General features: G+C 44.1%; 1 protein-coding gene across 3 annotated transcripts in view; it reads right to left on the bottom strand.

Moving 5' to 3' along the window:
- Positions 1 to 18,359, bottom strand: part of HPSE2 (heparanase 2 (inactive)) — a 1,066,536-nt gene that overhangs the window by 36,562 nt on the left and 1,011,615 nt on the right. For all 3 annotated transcript variants that reach the window (XM_029610101.1, XM_029610102.1, XM_029610103.1), the window contains one exon: positions 14,684 to 14,830. In XM_029610101.1, the coding sequence (XP_029465961.1) occupies positions 14,684 to 14,830 (147 nt within the window). The remainder of the gene's footprint in view (positions 1 to 14,683; positions 14,831 to 18,359) is intronic.

Genomic DNA, 18,359 nt, shown 5'->3' with positions numbered 1-18,359 from the left:
ATTCAGGAATGACACACAGCAGAATCAGAAGGCGGTGATGGCCTTGGTGTTAGCCTCCTTGCGGGTGAACGCTGTAAGGAGGGCCATAATCTTAGAGTAGATAGGAATAAAATGCTGGTAATAGTTGGCAAAAATCTAAGAATCTTTGTAGAGCATGTAGTCCTATTAGTTGTGGTCAGTCTTGGATACTCTTGACCTTATCTGGGTTCATGTAGAAGCCCTGGCTGGACACGATGTATCCTAAGAAGGGAAGACTCTCCTTCTCAAAAAGGCATGTCTCTAATTTTGCATACAGTTTGTTGTCTCCTAGCCTCTGGAGTACCTGGCATACCTCTTGGCGATGGGAACTGAGGTCCTTCGAGAAGATGAGAATGTCTTTGAGATATGCAACGACACAAAGGTAGAGGAGGTCTCTGAAAATTTCATTCATCATCTTCTGAAATATTGCAGGTGCATTGCATAAAACAAATGGCATTACAAGGTATTTATAGTGCCCCTCCCATGTGTTAAAGGCTGTCTGCCACTCATCTCCAGACCAAATTCGAATTAAATTGTAGACGCCCTGGAGGTCCAATTTAGTGAACACTCTAGATCCTTGGAGACAATCAAATAACTCTGTGATAAGGGGCAAAGGGTACCGGTCCTTCTTCGTAATAGCAATTAGTCCTCTGTAGTTAATACAAGGGCACAAGGAGCCATCCTTCTTAGTGATAAAGAAGCCAGCCTCATCCAAGGAGGTAGAGGGCCAGATAAAACCCTAGTCGAAGTTTTCCTTGATGTAATCTGTCATTGCTTTGGTCTCCGGTATGGAAAGCGGATATACCTTGCCATGAGGAGGTTTGGAGTTGGGTAGCAGGTCGATGGCACAATCGTACATCCTGTGAGAGGGCAGCATCTCAGCCTTTTTTTTGGAAAAGACATCAGCATAGTCAACCTGTGAGAGTAACCCCACCAGAGTTATCGCTAGGGGTAAGTGGAGAGGTGGTTCCACCCATTGTAAGCAGGAGTCATGGCAATGAGATCCCCAGCTGGGCAGCTGTAAAGAGGCCCAAACGAACTGCAGAGAATGGAGTTGTAGCCAAGAAAGAGCCAACTGTACTGCCTTATCAATGTCATGAAATACTATGGTTTCCACATGCAGTAATCTGGTGCACATGCGTAGGGGAGTTGTGGCCTGAGTGATTTGGCCAGGCAGGGGTTTTCCATGAATAGAAAAAATGACAAGGGGTGTTTTCCTGATAACCATGGGAAGCTGCAAGTAGTCAATGAGGGCTTTCATAATGAAGTTTCCCCTGGAACCAGAGTCAACCAAGGCTAGAGTGAAGAACTCCTGGTTTCCCACAGCAATATTCACCAGGAGTGTCAGTTGAGGAGCTGGGGCTGTAAAGCTTAGGTTCACCTCCCCACTAGATGCTAGGTTCTGCAGTTTCCTGTCTTCAGTGGTTACTGTGCGAGCTGATGCCTGGTCCTGGCACAGTAGAAAAACAGTCCCAGTTGTCATTGGCGGAACCTTTCTTTGGAGGTGAGGCACCCCTAACTGAGCTGCATTGATTCTTCTGGACGTGCCTGAGCTGATGCTGCAGTCGGAGTGGGAGAGAGAGGGTATTGAAAGTGGGGAGCTTGTGCAATTGGTCTGCATGGTGGGTGGAGCTCTCGGGCTGCCAGCTCATCCTTGACTCGTGAAGATAGCCCTTCTGTGAAGATACTAGGGAGACTGTCTTCTCCCCAGTTCAGCTTCGTAGCCATGGTTCGAAACTCTATTGCATAGTCCATCAGAGTTCAGGAGCCCTCACGAAGGTGAAGGAGATCCAAAACCATGGTGGCTAGCTGGCCACATTTGTCAAAGATGAGTTTGAAGGCCTTGGCAAACTGTTGGAGAAGAGGATCTGCTCACTCCCACAATGGAGAGGCTCAGGTAAAGGCCTTCCCATCCAGCAGGGAGAGGATGAAGGTGGTCTTGACAGAGTCATTAGGAAACAGTGCCAGCTGGAGAGAAAAATGCATAAAGCATTGGTTCAGGAATCCTTGGCACAATTTTGGGTCCCCTGCATACTGGGGCAGAGCTGGTAGGAGAAGGTGCCACTGGAGATGCTGCAGGAGATGAAGAAGCAGCTGAGGTTGCCATTGCATCCAGATGACTGAGTCGCTCCATGGAGCCTGCCAGAAGCTCAAGAAACTGCTACTGCTGCTGAATCTTCTGTGCCAGGCCAGGAATGACCTGAAGGCCTGAGGCATCTGCCAGGTGCAAGGCCTCGGCAATCTGTTGCAGAATTGGACCATTAGGCCAAGGTGGGGTTGGCACAGCCTGCAGGGAGGAGCCTTGTAGGTCCCCACTGTCGGCAGGCAGAACTGGCTGGAACAGAGGCCCAACTGGAGCTTTACCAATTCCAGCCCTTGTTCCCCTTAGGTTGAGCCCTCGGGTGCCAAGGCTGGCTGGACTTAGGCGTGGGCTTCTGTGGAAGTGAAGATCTGTCACGTAGAGGAGGTTGCAGGCCAGCACAGCAAAGAAAGCAGAGTCAGGATAAGCAGCGGTTGGGGTAGGCAGGAGGCAAACAAAGTCAGGTTCAGGCTGTGATCAGAGGAGGGCGTATTTAACACAGTATCATGGTTCATGCAGTGTTCAGGGCAGGCAAAGTACAATTAGCAATGGTAAGCAAGCAGTGATCAGAGGCAGGTGGAGGTCAAGTCAGATGTCCAATCTAAAGTCAAAGCCAGATCCAAGGTCAAAGCCAGAGGTCCAATCAAATGGGACAAGGAATGAAAAGGAGGAAGGAGGATGAGGGACCACAGGAAGAAGATGAAATGCTGAAGATAGATGAAAGGAAGACTGACCACGAAGACAAGAACTCAGAAGACAAATGAGACTGCCAATGAACCAGGAATAGAACACAGGAACTCAGGAATGACACACAGCAGAATCAGGAACCAGGAATCAAGGAGCAGGAACCAGGAACGTAGAGGCAAAGCACTTTTCCAACAGAGTCGACCTATTGCCGAGGCATTGGAGGGGTATCCAGGAAGGCCTTATGTACAATAGAAGCTGTGATGTCATTAGGAGGCACCTCTGCTGGATTCCTGCTGCTGACCCTTTAAATTAGGAGGTGATTGTCTCGCGAGTGCCCTAAGTGGAGCAGAACCAGGGACTGCGACGTCTTGCCGCATGTGCCGTGCAACATGCTGCTGGGCCATGGCTCGGCCTGCCATCACATTCAGAGAAGAAGACCAGTGTCGGGCATCTCCAGGCTTCCTGGGGCAGAGATAAGAGTGGCAGTCTGCAGGATGGGATCGCAAACCGCTGACCACAAAACCAGCCCATGGGACTTAAAATGCTACAATGCTTCTTGGGGTTCCCAAATTACTATCACCAATTCATTCCCCACTACTGTTCGCTTACAGTTCCGCTCATGGCATTCACCTAAAAGGACATTCCCTAAAGAGTGGCCTGAGGACACAGTCTGGGTCTTTGAGCAACTCAAAAGGGCCTTCAAATCCACATTCTTCCTTCATCACCTGGACCTAGATTGTCCCTTCTTCCTCGAGGTGGATGCTTCTTCCATTGGAACTGAAGCAATTCTTTTGCAGGCAGCACTTGATGGCAAACTTCATCCTTGTTCCTTCTTCTCTAGAAGATTTTAGTCCACCGTGACAAATTATATCACTGGAGCCGGGAACTTCTGGCCATCTAGCTTGCTCTTGAAGAGTGGAGACATCTCTTAGAGGGAGCCAAACACCCCTTCACTGTTGTGACTGAACACAAAAATCTTCTCTACCTCCAGGAGGCCAAGATGCTCAACCCTACTAGGCTCAGTGATCTTTATTCTTCAGCAGATTTGACTTCCACATAGTCTTTCATCCTGCTGAGATGAATGCTAGGACAGATGCCCTGTCTTGGTCATTCAACCCCTCTGATACTGCCACCAAACCACAGTTCATCTTAGACCCAGCCAAGATTCTCGTTACAACCTCCTTGTCTATTCCTGTTGGCAAGATGACAGTACCCCGATGCCTTAGAGAAATCGTCTTCAAGCGGAGCCATGCCTCTTGGCTGGGCAGACATCAGAGGGTCCGAAAGACTATGGAGATGATCTCACGCTAATACATCTGGGCATATGTGGATTTATGTGCTCACAACTCGCTGTCTCACCAGCCCCCGTGGGTTCTTCTCCAAACTCTGCTAGTCTTGGACAAGCTATGGACTCATATATCCATCGACTTTATTTTGGATCTTCTCACATCAGAGGGCTATACTGTTATCTGAGTCTTCGTGGACCACTTCTCAAAGATGGCACACTTCATTTCCTTACCTTCACTGCCCTTAGCAACCAATCTTGCTCTCCAAAGAAGTCTTCTGTTTATATGGGTTACCTGAACACATTGTGAACAACCAAGGGGTACAGTTCACCTCAAAGTTCTGGAGGAGCCTATTTAATAAGCTCAATATGTCCCTCGACTTTTCCTCGGCTTATCACCCCCAATCTAATGGACTAACTGACAGAACCAATCAGACCTTGAAAGCTCTCCTTCGGGCCTATGTTTCTGAGCAGCAAAATGACGGTCCAATTACTGCCATGGGCGGAGTTTTATTTATTTATTTGTTTATTTAAACATTTTTCTATACCGTCGTTAAGTTAAATACCATCAAAACGGTTTACAGAAGGGCACGATAAAGAGAAATATGGGTGGTATAGATTACAAATTACTAGTGTGCCATCATTTATTTATTTATTTATTTAACAGTTTTTTATACCGACCTTCATAGTAAATAACCATATCGGATCGGTTTACAGTTTAACAAAGGGGAAACTAGAGTAACAATTCAAGTAAACGAAAGATAATAATAGGTAGGAATAAGTCAACGTTACAATCAACAGGGGGAGAGAACTTGGGAGCTTACAACAAGCTGGAAAGAAGAAAGGCCAGTAAAAGTATTGTTACCATAGAGTGTACAAGTTAAAAAACTTAAAAACGGTGCTTTAACCTGAAAGTCTCAGAGTCCATTTTTTCTTCGAGAAACAGAGTGCCAGACTGGGTAGGAATGAAGGCCAACTAGTAATTGTCTGGTGGTTCAGGGAAGGCTTGGTGAAAGAGCCAAGTTTTAAGTCTTTTTCTGAAAGTTAAAAGGCAAGGCTCCAGTCTGAGATTTGATGGGATGCTATTCCAGATAGATGGGCCTGCTATCGAAAAGGCTCTGTCTTTGGTCGTAGCGAGGCGTGTGGCTTTAGTGGGGGGAACATTGAGAGTGCCTTTGTAAATATCTCTAGTTGGTCTGTTAGAGGAGTGGAGTTTGAATGGTATTTCCAGGTCAAGTTGAAGTTGATGATGGATGGTTTTGTGGATTAAGGTGATTGATTTGTATAAAATTCTGAAATTCACTGGTAACCAGTGTAGGTTCCTGAGTATGGGTGAGATGTGTTCACAGCGGCTGGTACTGGTCAACAATCTTGCTGCCGCATTTTGTATCATCTGCAGAGGTTTGGTAGTGGATTTGGGGAGTCCTAGTAGAAGGGCGCTGCAGTAGTCTATTTTGGCGAACAGTAGCGCTTGGAGGACTGTCCTGAAGTCGTGGAAGAATAAGAGTGGTTTAAGTCGTTTTAGGACCTGTAATCTGTAGAAGCAGACTTTAGTTGTTGTGTTGACCATTTTCCTTAGGTTTAGTCGATTGTCTAAAATCACCCCAAGATCTCTAACCTGCTTACAGGTGATGTGAGAGTTGAGTGGTGATGGTTGGGAGATATTGTTATCATTTGAGGAGATGAGGAGAAGCTCTGTCTTAGAGGCGTTGAGGACCAAGTTTAAGCTGTTGAGTAGATTGGTGATGGATAGTAGGCAGTTATTCCAATGGGTGAGTGCTTTTGAGATTGATTCTGTTATGGGGATTAGAATCTGTACGTCGTCTGCGTACAGATAATGAATTAGGTTGAGATCTGTTAACAGTTGGCTGAGGGGGAGGAGGTATATGTTGAAGAGGGTTGGGGATAAAGAAGATCCTTGTGGTACGTCAAGATTAGATTTTGTTAGGGGTGACTCTTTATTGTTGATTTTGACTTTGTAAGTCCTATTGCTGAGGAAGGACTTGAACCAGTTGTGAGCAGATCTGGAGATGCCGATATCTGCTAGGCGATCCAACAGGATGGTATGGTTGACGGTGTCGAAAGCCGCCGAGATGTCTAATAGGACTAGTAAGAAGGAGTGTCCTTTGTCTAACCCCATAATAATATGGTCTGTTAGTGAAATGAGGAGGGTAACAATTTAAAATAATAAACTAGGTGTGTAAGTTAAACCTGATTGTTAGGAACAAATTAGGCAGTTTGATTTTAACATTAATGTGCTTATGTAGGTTACTAAAAACTTCTAGCTTGGTGCATCCTTATCGCTCAACTATTTTTTCTCCTTTTCTTTATCTTTATAAAATGCTTGTTTAAAAAGCCAGGTTTTCAGATTAGTTTTGAATAATTTCAGATTTGTCTGTAGTCTTATTTCAAGTGGCATGGTATTCCAGAGTACAGGACCAGTCAGTGACAGTTCTCATACCTGAGAATTTTCAGGATTCTCTCCTTTCTTCATCGTCCATGGTAGACACCCCAAGGTACCCCCTTTAACTGCTTTGACCCCCAGCAGTCAACTAAACAGTGGCCAATCTTCTGGAGCTTTGGGAAGGAACTCATCAACTCCTCTTTAAAGCTGCCAAAGTATATAAAAAAGTGTTGTGTTCCGTGCCCGCGGTCGTCCGCAGGCGCACCCCCCCTACCTGACCGCGGCAGTGACCCGCCACGGCAAACGTCCAGAGAGGAGCCCTGGCCCAGTGCTGCTGCCCTCGCGCATTGGTGCGGGTCCTCGGGGTGCCCACATGCTGGAGAGCCGTCCTAGCCTTCCCGGTGCGGCAACCACAGCTTCTCCCACGCGATGGGATTCAAGATGGCTGCCGCCATGGAATCCAAGATGGCCACCACCATCTTAGGCATGAGGCTGCGCCCCCTCACTGAATTTAAAGGGACCTGATCCCTTTAACAATGCTCACCTGCTTCCAATGATCCAGAGCAGAGGAAGTATTTAAGGAGGCTTCCTCTGCTCATTCCTTGACTTGGCAACGTCTCCTGTGAGTGTTGTTTGAGTCTGCTTGCTTCGGTGAGTTCCAGCATCTTGATTCCCTGTTACGTCTTGGTGTTCCTGGTTCCTGACTTCGGATTGGCTGACGGTGATTCCTGGTATTGACTTCGGATTGGCTGACAGTGATTCCTGGTATTGACTTCGGACTGGCAAGTGACGACCCTCTGGCACTCGGCTTCGGACTTCTTCTGGACTACCATCTCCAAGGGCCCACCTAAGTCCCAGCGGCCCGGGTCCATACGGGCTCCTCCTGGGGGGACCGCAGGCTTCCAGGGCGAAGCTCCAGTTGGCCTTTGCACTGATACCCTGACCTCTCTAGGTCCACCTAAGTCCCAGCGGTCGGGTCCCTACGGGCTCCTCCCAGGGGGACCACAGACCACCAGTGGTGAAGACCGCTCATCTGCTCATCTCTTTGTCCGACTCCACAGTAGCTTCTGACTTCAGTGCCAAGGGTCAGCTGCTCTCCTCCTCTGTCCTGCCTCGCCACCCGACGAGAGAACCTACGGATCCTCCGCAAGGTGTAACATCCCCTCATCGGCCCAAGGGTTCACAAGCCTGAACATAACAAAAAGCACCAACAAGAGAAGCCCTAATGTCGCATATGTATTCTTTTTTTTTTACTTATTTATTTACATTTGGTGTACTTATATTCCATAAAATCCAAATTCATTACCAATGTGGTTAATAACAAGAACATAATTATAAAATATGCAAATTACATAAAACATTACAGTAAAATTCAATCAAAATAAAAACCATTAGCTACTATTAGAAGTGGCAGTAAGAGAGGACTGGGATTTCATGACTATTTCCATTTTAGTTGCTGAAACCTAAGCAATCAGTGTGATTGGTACTGTCAAAGTATCTGAGCTCACTGCAATTGTGCCGAAGTACAAAGGCTTCAGTTTGCACCATACACGCAAAGCAGTCTGGTGCCAACAATGCACCCGGTACCATTGATGCATCAGAAGACGTTGGTGCCATCAAGGCATCCGGTGCCAGCGGTACAGTTGGTGCTTAAGTACCGGGCACCAGAAGAAAGGATTCGCTTGGTGCAATTGGCATGGGAACTATCTGAGTCCGTGCAAGGACAAATCCATGATGATTTCTAAGGGTTGTCAACATGGACAGGACTGAGGGTGATTCATTCCAGGTCACCTCATTTTCTCTAGCTAAGAAGATTTCCAGATACCAAGCTTACTGGAACCCTTTTGATGGCATCAAGGAAATACTTGCAACCCATCTGGAAACCTGAGCTTTCATCTGCTTCATCCTACCCCTGATTGCTGCAGTAGGATAATCCTAAGAGGTTCAGTCAGAAGCCTCTTTGTGGAGTTCTGGAGAAGCCTCTCAGAGTGATTATCCTATTCTGGTTTCTGTGGAGGATGTATCTTCACCAACATTACCACAGGGACATCAGCCAATGAACCAAATGGTAGAGTTGCTCAATACTTTCTATACAATTTTAGCAGCCAGATATTATGTCTTGCCGCATACCTGATGACCAGTGCCCTCCCTCAAAGGGGAGTCCTAGCAGCTTCTAGCCCAGTACAACAGCTACCTGTTTTGGGGGTTAGCCCTCAGGGGTCGGTTCCATCAATAGCATTGGAGGAAATTCACTGGCTGTCAGAGGAAGAGGGACACAGAATATCTGTCCCTCACAATCTGCAGGAGCTCAGACCTTTGAGATCATCAAGGTCTTCACCCTATCTCCTTTGTCTTCATTTAAGTCTTGGGTGAGAATCCCACCCTTATTTAATTCAGAAGCAGGGTCAACAAGTATCCCTTCTGATCCCCTACCAGATCTACCAGAGCACACCTCTCCATCCGAAGAACTTTTTTAGTCCAGATTTGTAGATAACCTGGGAAAGGCCATCAATGTCCATGTGCTAAAGGATAAAGACCCTTACAAAGAGGTGTTTGACATTCTCCATGTTTAGAGACTGTGTCAGAGCTAGCAGCCCTTTCGGTTCACAAAATTCTCCAAGACTTTCAAATCAGAATGTGAAGAGTCCAGCTTCTTGTCCACCAATTGCATGAAAACTGATTCTTAAGTACAGAGTACAGAGTCTCATGGTTTTGGAGTGGTCCAACTTCCCTATCAGTGGGAATGATAGAGTTCACTCTTAAGAAAGCAAAGAAAATGATCACTTACTCTCCCTATCCGGGAAGGACCCAAGATTGCTCAATCTGTTCAGAAGAAAAGTTCTTAAAAAGGTTAATGCTTAACTCCAGAATAGCCAACCACCAACTTTATATGATGTAATATTTGCACAATTGCATTAACAATATTTGCATAATTGTATTTATGAACTCCCTGAGTGAGGAGCCTGTCATCAGGCATTCCTGAATGTGGAGGAATGTGAGTGACACATTTGTTCAATTTATGAAGCTTTTGATTCTGTGGCTAGGGGTTAATCCGCCATTATTGGAACTCAGGGAATGGAATTGTTATGGACTAGTGGCCTGAAAGAAGGCATCCAAGATAAATTGGAATATGTCCCGTGCTTATGGGACAATCTCTTTGGAGACAAGGTCAGGGAGACTGTGTCATAGATTGAAGAACAAACAGATCAACCATATAGAGTTGTGAGACAAAATTATAAATGACCTTCATATTCAAAGACGCTGTTTACCCTCATTGATAGAGTGTTAACGGTTTATAACTGGACCACATCTATAAGTTATAATCATTGGTCACTGGTCAGCACTAAATGTTTCTTTTTGTTATTTTTCTTATTTGCAATTAAAAACACTTATCTTGTAGTGGACCTTGATATATCCTCAAAATTCATGATATTCAAAGTCCTGCCATCCTATTGATAAACTTTATTTTTTGAACACACAGACCTGTGTCCTGTATACGTTGTCCCATCCAACATCAACAATTTTACTATTCCGCTGCACACAGAAAAGGGAGTCACCTCACCGCCTAGGCCACAAGCACTAGCTTTCTCCCATAGAAAGGACTCACCCCTGGGGAACCAATATAAGAGGGGATCAGTGGTTGAGGAAAACAGCCCCAGAGATATATAGACATTCTTTGTGTGCCTTGGAAGAATATATTACCTTCAAAAACAGGGTTATAAAATGGAGAATGTCAATAATGCCTCTGTATCTATCCATGGTGAGGCTATACCTGGAGTACTGTTGTCACAGGGGTCTGGGCTTGGCAATCAGGGCTGCCTCAGTGGGAAGGTACATGCCGGGGAAGGCAAGGTAGAGGCACGAAGGTAAGGTCAGGAGCTGGAGTATCCCGAGGATAAACACATGGAACAAGAATGCCAGAACCGGACACAAGCAGGACACGAGACAGAACTGAGAATCAGGAAGCTTTATGTGCAGGAGTTTTGTATATAAATACAAGTGCAGGAATCTTGAAACACAAATAAGAACATAAGAACATAAGAAATTGCCATGCTGGGTCAGACCAAGGGTCCATCAAGCCCAGCATCCTGTTTCCAACAGAGGCCAAACCAGGCCACAAGTACCTGGCAATTACCCAAATACTAAGAAGATCCCAAGCTACTGATGCAATTAATAGCAGTGGCTATTCCCTAAGTAAACTTGATTAATAGCCGTTAATGGACTTCTCCTCCAAGAACTTATCCAAACCTTTTTTGAACCCAGCTACACTAACTGCACTAACCACATCCTCTGGCAACAAATTCCAGAGCTTTATTGTGCGTTGAGTGAAAAAGAATTTTCTCCGATTAGTCTTAAATGTGCTACTTAAATGGAATGCCCCCTAGTCCTTCTATTATTCGAAAGTGTAAATAACTGAGTCACATCTACTCGTTCAAAACCTCTTATGATCTTAAAGACCTCTATCATATTCCCCCTCAGCCGTCTCTTCTCCAAGCTTGGAACAGGATACTTTAACTAAAACAAGGCTTGGATACTGAGACAAGGCTAGGCTTGGATACTTAGATAAGACAAGGCTTGGATATCAGGAAACAAACGAGTAGCACTTCTGCAGGGCAGATGCCAAGATGGCTATTGAACCAGCTCAGTGTGCCTTCTGAGTATGTCTTATATACTGCTGAGAATAAGGGGTATACACAGTAGGGATGTGAATCGTTTTAGGACGATTAAAATTATCGTCCGATAATTTTAATATCGTCTTAAACCGTTATGGAACACAATACAATAGAGATTCTAACGATTTATCGTTATAAATCGTTAGAATCGTGAGCCGGCACACTAAAACCCGCTAAAACCCATCCCCGACCCTTTAAATTAAATCCCCCACCCTCCCGAACCCCCCCAAATAACTTAAACATTTCCTTGCCAAATCCTACCTCCTTCAATCCCCCCCCCCCCCAAATGACTTAAATTACCTGGGGGTCCGGAACGGCAGCGGTCCGGAACGGGCTCCTGCTACTGAATCTTGTTGTCTTCGGCCGGCGCCATTTTCCAAAATGGCGCCGAAAAATGGCGGCGGCCATAGACCAACAGGATTCGACGGCAGGAGGTCCTTCCGGACCCCCGCTGGACTTTTGGCAAGTCTTGTGGGGGTCAGGAGGCCCCCCCCAAGCTGGCCAAAAGTTCCTGGAGGTCCAGCGGGGGTCAGGGAGCGATTTCCCGCCGCGAATCATTTTCCGTACGGAAAATGGCGCCGGCAGGAGATCGACTGCAGGAGGTCGTTCAGCGAGGCGCCGGAACCCTCGCTGAACGACCTCCTGCAGTCGATCTCCTGCCGGCGCCAATGATCCCTCCAAGGAGTGATTAGGTGTGTGCAATTTATTTTTTGTGTGAGCAACAATTTTTTTGAACCATCAATTTTTGAGCGACATTATTAGTGTTGCCTTTCTGTATATAGCGCAAAGAAAGATTTAGGTGAGCGATGCTCTAAAATGTATGAGCAATTGCTCAGGCACTCAGTTTAGAGGGAACTATGATGGAGACTTGGATACTGCGGGTGCAGTCATGGGTGGAGTCTTGGACACTGTGAGCACAGCCTTGGGTAGAGTCTTGGACACTGCAGGTGTAGCCTTAGGTGGAGTCATAGACACTAAGGGTGCAGCCTTGGACAAAGGCTTGGACACTATGAATGCAGCCTGTAATGAAGTCTATTGCTGTAGGACAATAACCCATATGGAAAACTGGAATGCCAGCATGGAACTGCGCATGACCTGAGCTAAATGCTCTTCATCTCTCCATGGCTGACGATCATATCCAAGGGGTCTTGCAGAATTAATTACAATTATAAATTTGTTGTGGGGAAACCATCTTGACACAGCATATGTGATTAACAGGAGGAAAACAAAATTCACTGGGCCACCCTTGCCTCAGATTTGGGCTGATTCAATCTGTCACTGGGGTGTGAGCTTGGCAATCAGGCTGCCACGAAGGGAAGGTACATGCTTGGAGAGGTGAGATGGAGGTGCAGTGGCAATGTCAGGAGCTGGAGAATCACCAGGAAAAACACATGGAACAGGAACACCAGAACTGGACACAAGCAGGACACTGGAGACAGAACTGAGAATCAGGAAGCTTTATGGGCAGGAGTGCTGCATATAAATAAATACAAGAGCAGGAATCTTTAAATACAAGGGCATGATTCTTGGAACACAAATTCAAGTGCAGGAATCTTGGAACAAGACAAGGCAAGGCAAGGCTTGGAAATCAGGAAACAAATGGGTAGCACTTCCACAGGACAGATACCCGGCACTGTGGGCCTTCTCTGCATGTCTCATATACTCTTGAGAATAAGGGGCACAACCAATGCTGGTTGTGCCCCTTATTTTTATGTTCTTGTGTTCTTTTCATTTCCATTTCAGTTGGAATCATCTCCTCATATGGAAGCAATGGCTGAAAACTTTGAGGTCCATATTCAAAAGCATTGAAATGAATATTTGGGCTCTTATCCAGGTAAATTCTACCGGCTACATTAGGGGTGTTCTAGGGGCATAACTGGGAGGAATTGAGTTAGCTGGTTAAGTCAGTCCTAAAGTTAGGTGTCTATAGTTAGCCGGCTAACTTTAAGATAGCCAACTATATTCAACAGTGCGGTTTCACTATTGAATATGCCTCCAAATTTAGCTGGATAAGTTTATTCGGCTAACTTTGCTAGCCAGTCTGTGTCTGAATATGGACCTCTTTATGTCTTAACCTCTTCCCATCTAGTCCAGCTATAGTAGTAAACGTCCTCTGGCAGGAAGGCCCTCTGAAACACAATAGAAATGTTTTTTTGGTCAGCCAGCACGATGGCTGGGACCTCTTTCCTCCAGCCAGGGGCTGTGAATGTTGTCTCCAAACCATACACAGGTCTGATAATGCAGAGGAGCAGATGCCAACTTTGGCAAACTTAGGTCTCTCATATCGCAGTGAACAGAATTACCACCGAGTCATTGAGCCCCCACTGATTTTAATTCAGATTGTCTACATATTAATTCTTGTAGTTATGTGTAGACATTTTTGGTGCAATAATATGGTAGAATAAATTCTTTCTAAATAAAAGTGCAGTGAAAAATAAAGAGCTGAGAGTGAATTTTGATAATATATAGGGCTCAGTTTTCAGTGGATTTATATGCCTAAACTTTGGGAACTAAACACCAAAATCCCCTAAATCTGCCTCTTTGAAAATTGAATAGGATTGAGCACTTAAATGTAGCAGCCTGTTTTCACCAGGTACCTAAATTTAGGCCCCCTAAAATGTAGGTGGCTGCAGGGCAGAGTTAGGATGGGGAAAAGAAAGTAATTTATTTTGCTCATGCTTTTTCACTGTAATTTAAGGCAAGTTACATTCAGATATTCTAGGTATTTTTTGTTGTCCCCAGAGGGCTCAAGATTTAAGCTTGTATCTGAACATAAGTACATAAGAAATTGCCATGCTGGGTCAGACCAAGGGTCCATCAAGCCCAGCATCCTGTTTCCAACAGAGGCCAAAACCAGGCCACAAGAACCCGGCAATTACCCAAACACTAAGAAGATCCCATGCTACTGATGCAATTAATAGCAGTGGCTATTCCCTAAGTAAAATTGATTAATAGCCATTAATGGACTTCTCCTCCAAGAACTTATTCAAACCTTTTTTGAACCCAGCTACACTAACTGCACTAATCACATCCTCTGGCAACAAATTCTAGAGCTTTATTGTGCTTTGAGTGAAAAAGAATTTTCTCCGATTAGTCTTAAATGTGCTACTTGCTACCTTCATGGAATGCCCCCTAGTCCTTCTATTGTTCGAAAGTGAAAATAACCGAATCACATCCACATCTGAGGCAATAGAGGTTGAAATGATTTGCCCACGGTTGGAAGGAGTGGCAGTGGGACTTGAATCCTACCTTCGCTGGTTCTCAGCCTGCTATACTAACCACTAGGCTTCTCCTCCTCTGCACTTAGCATAGATTTTCAGCATTAAGGAGTTAACTTAGGCTTCTACATCCAGGCAAATAATCTGGAAAACCACACATCTGCATTTGAGCTATCTTGAGACTCATATCCCTTTATAAGATTTCCAACATATAGTTTAGCCACAGATGGACTCAACCGGGGAGACATATTCTACGCTGTGCCACAGTATGCCTTCCCAAGAAGTTCATTACCAAATTATCCAGATATTTGCACTTACTTTGACTGAAGCCCCTCTGTTCCAGAAGGCTGAAGGAGATACTGATGCACAATCTTATCTCGCAGTGTCCCAGCCAGCTTAATTTTTTTTCTTGACCGATGAAGATTGATGATATATAAGGTAATTGATCCTCGAACATAATTAATACTGAAATGAAAGAAAAAGAAGTAAAGAAAAACAAATGAAGCAGAATGTATATTTCCATTGCACAGAGAATTATGCAAAAGTTACATTCTGACGCTGAGTAGTGTTAACTACTACCCCACACCACAGATAAAATTACCTCAAAATAACAGACTAATATAGTAGATGATGGCAGATAAAAAAACAATTGACACATCAGTCTGCCCTTGTTTCCTGGCTTACACTGCCTGTCATAGAAGTTTGACCACTTGCAAGATATCACTCTTTATCTAAGTTTACTGCGAAAACATTTTCAGGAACTCCTGATCAGCATAATTCCACTTTCTATCCAGTGTCACTAAACCAAAACTCACTATTTATTTATAGAAATTTCATTTCCGCCTAATTACCAATAATCATGTTCTAGGTGGATAAGCAGACTCACTGACAGTCAGATAAGACTGATTTAGGCAGAGAAAGATCAGTCATTCATTTCAAAAGGCTATCATCTTTAGAAGTGCACTTATTCTCATTCATGAACCCTGGTCTGGAGAGACTTATGTTTGGAGATAGAAACTGAAATCAGACTCCATGTTAATTCAGCCTACACATGGGCAATGAGAAACAGATAAGGCATATTCTTCCAGAGGTAAAACCTAGTTTACGACTTAAGTGAGCCTCAGTTCTACACTACTTATAAGAAATGGAATTTTGTTATTGCAGTGTGTGAAAAGAAGAAACCTTTCCAGTATCTTAAGAAAAGATAACTGTAAAAAAAATGTCAAACAATTTCTACAAGATAGGTAGCATTTGAGTGTGTTAGATGAAAAAAACACTGCCTGTGGTTTTAGTAGAAGACTAAAGAGTACCGTAAGTGACGTTCTTTAGACAATGTTTCAGATTCATTATGAAGTCATCAATAGTCTCAGCTTTCCTGGAAAATGCCATATGGTAAAAATATTACATGACTTCTAAAATTCATAAGTGATATCCTTTGCATCTAATCGTACAGTGATTCCAATTTAAATATGGAGGTTTTTTAAAAGAATCCAAACCTCATATTTGCCTTCTAAAAAAGAGCTTTTTGTTTTTTATATGTAGAATATTTTCCACAGGCATATTCAACATCACATCTCAAAAGATAAAAAAAAAATCTATCTTGGTATAATCAGAGGGGGGGGGGGGGGGCTATTTACTAAGCTGCATTTTCGCAATAATGCACATTATTGCTCAGTTAACAGATATTAATGTAAACCTCTCCCCTATTGTGGGAGGGGCCACAAAAATAACTCCACCTCTCAGCTGTGTGTTTAGGGACAGACACATGTAATGCACCCACACAACTAAAGGGTCTCCCAGGGATGGGGAGGAGAGGCTGGAGCAGAGAATAGAACAATAAGGGATAACATAAAACCCACCTTATGTAGCTACAGCAAGTATTACATATAATATCAGTGCATGCACAGTTACACAGCGCATTAGGATTCTTATACTTTATAGCAAACACTGACAAATGGCATTATAATAAAAAAGAAAGAAGATTTTATTAATATTGAAAAGTGGGGAAAATCAGGTTGCAAAATATAAAAGAAAAATCACTAGCTCTTCTCTGCATCTTGGCTCAGTTAACTTGCAAAATATTTCAAACTCCCACCTAAATTTTGGCAAGAATAATAATATAAGTTCTCAGTTAAGTCTCACATGAGTTCTGTTTTCCTTTGTGCTTGATAAAGCCAATGCAGATTCTTGAAATCCTGAGCTCAGTTCAGCTGCAGTGTCCACTTACTTCAGGAGATTGGAAGTCCCAGTTCTCACAAAAAAAAAAAAAATAAATTCCCTCTCTACTCTATATAAAATCGTGACAAATCTTTTGAATTTCCCTGCAACCAAATCAGTCTGCTACTTAATGTATGCAGATACTATTCTAAAATACTGTTCTTCTAGCTATAAATGAAACAAAAGGTCAGAAAAATCTTGAAACTCACACTCTTTTCCCTCACTACAAAATAAAAAAATCACTGCTTTCTTGGTACTGCTATATAATTACTATTTTATAGACTATGGTTAGGAGGAATGCTTCCCTCTGTCTGTAACTGCTCCCTCCATTATGGTAGCAGCCATGTGGCTGGGGAGGAACCTCACCTTATTGCTATGTCCTTCTGTGTTTTCCTCGCTTTGCCTGTCTGACTGTACACAAAAGACAACCTTTCTTTTATACCTAATTTAAAAAAGTTCATTGGCAAGTAATCCCCTGCTCCTCATTGGCCCTGTTCCAGGATTACATCCCAAGTTCTGATTCCAAGAACTGCCATAGGTTCATTCAACTCAAAATTTTCCTTCTGCCAAAAGATCCATTTAATCCCAGCAATTGTAGCCAGGTTCATTTAGTGCCACTGCAGTTCAAGTGATAATACCACGGACTTCCAGCCATGTCACCTCCCACCCTTGTAGTAGAGCCAGAGGGTATTTTAACATTTGTATGGGTAAGAAGGACGTCTGTAGGCTTCAAAGGAAAGCATTTTTATGGCTCCACTCTGTTTGACCAACAAGGTTCTGCCATGTAATTGACAAGTCACCATTTGCCGTTATCCCTGCATTTTTTACTTCAAACAGAGAGTGAACCGGGGTTCTCACCTTTGCAATTTAATTCGCCTTTGCTAGTTGGAGGAAGAGCAATTTCTTAAGCATCTGGTTTACATTAATTATGGGCAATACATTTTAAATAAACAGGCCCTATATGAATTAAAAATAATGAACTGCATTGCATACAAATGCATGCAAATTAGTGTATTATTGAAAAATTATTGAAAAATTAACTATACTTTAAGAGGTGTAGTTGACTTCCTCAGAAGCATCAGCAAGTTAACATGCATGGTGATGCTCCCAAGGCTAGATTTTAAAGGTCCACTATGCCATTTTAAAACACCCCCTACCTTCCCATATTGAAATCGCTGGTGGGATCATGGGGAACACTGTGACCTCCCTCCCCGCAATACTACCCTGGCAATAAATCATACAAACAAGTCACCCCTGTTAAATCCCAACTCCCTGGGAGTCTAGTTGGGACGAGTGATCCCTACTTGCTCCTATCCTGCAAATGCTATTTTTCAAAATGGTGCTGGCTGGCTGACTCTTGTCTCTCCTTTGTCTCCATGCAGAGAAGCAAAGGAGTGCCTGGGGTCAGCTGGCAGAGCAGGAGTGACTGAGGATCATTCCTTCCCCCATTAGATCCTCAGAGAGTTCAGGGTAAGCCTGGGAGAGTTCAAGGGTTTTGGAAGGGCGCTGCAGTTCTTTTCAAATTGAGGTGGGGCTTTGGAAAAGGGGCAAGTCTTAACAGGGATGAGTTGTTTGCACCATTTATTGCCCAGATGGAGGTGCAGGGAAGGGGGTCATAGTGTTCCTCACTAGCCCTCTACGAATTTTGGTATGAAGGATAAGAGCATGGCGAACCCTTTAAAACATGATGGCCCCAAAGTGGGGAGCCTGCCATCACACATTGCTGTGGCCAGAAATGTGCAAAGTTCTTGGCCATGGCAACACGTGTTACTTGGCA

The sequence above is a fragment of the Rhinatrema bivittatum genome, chromosome 7 (assembly GCF_901001135.1).
Source record: "Rhinatrema bivittatum chromosome 7, aRhiBiv1.1, whole genome shotgun sequence".
Taxonomy (NCBI): domain Eukaryota; kingdom Metazoa; phylum Chordata; class Amphibia; order Gymnophiona; family Rhinatrematidae; genus Rhinatrema; species Rhinatrema bivittatum.
Note: the sequence above shows the minus strand (reverse complement) of the source record. Positions and strands in the feature narration are given on the sequence as shown.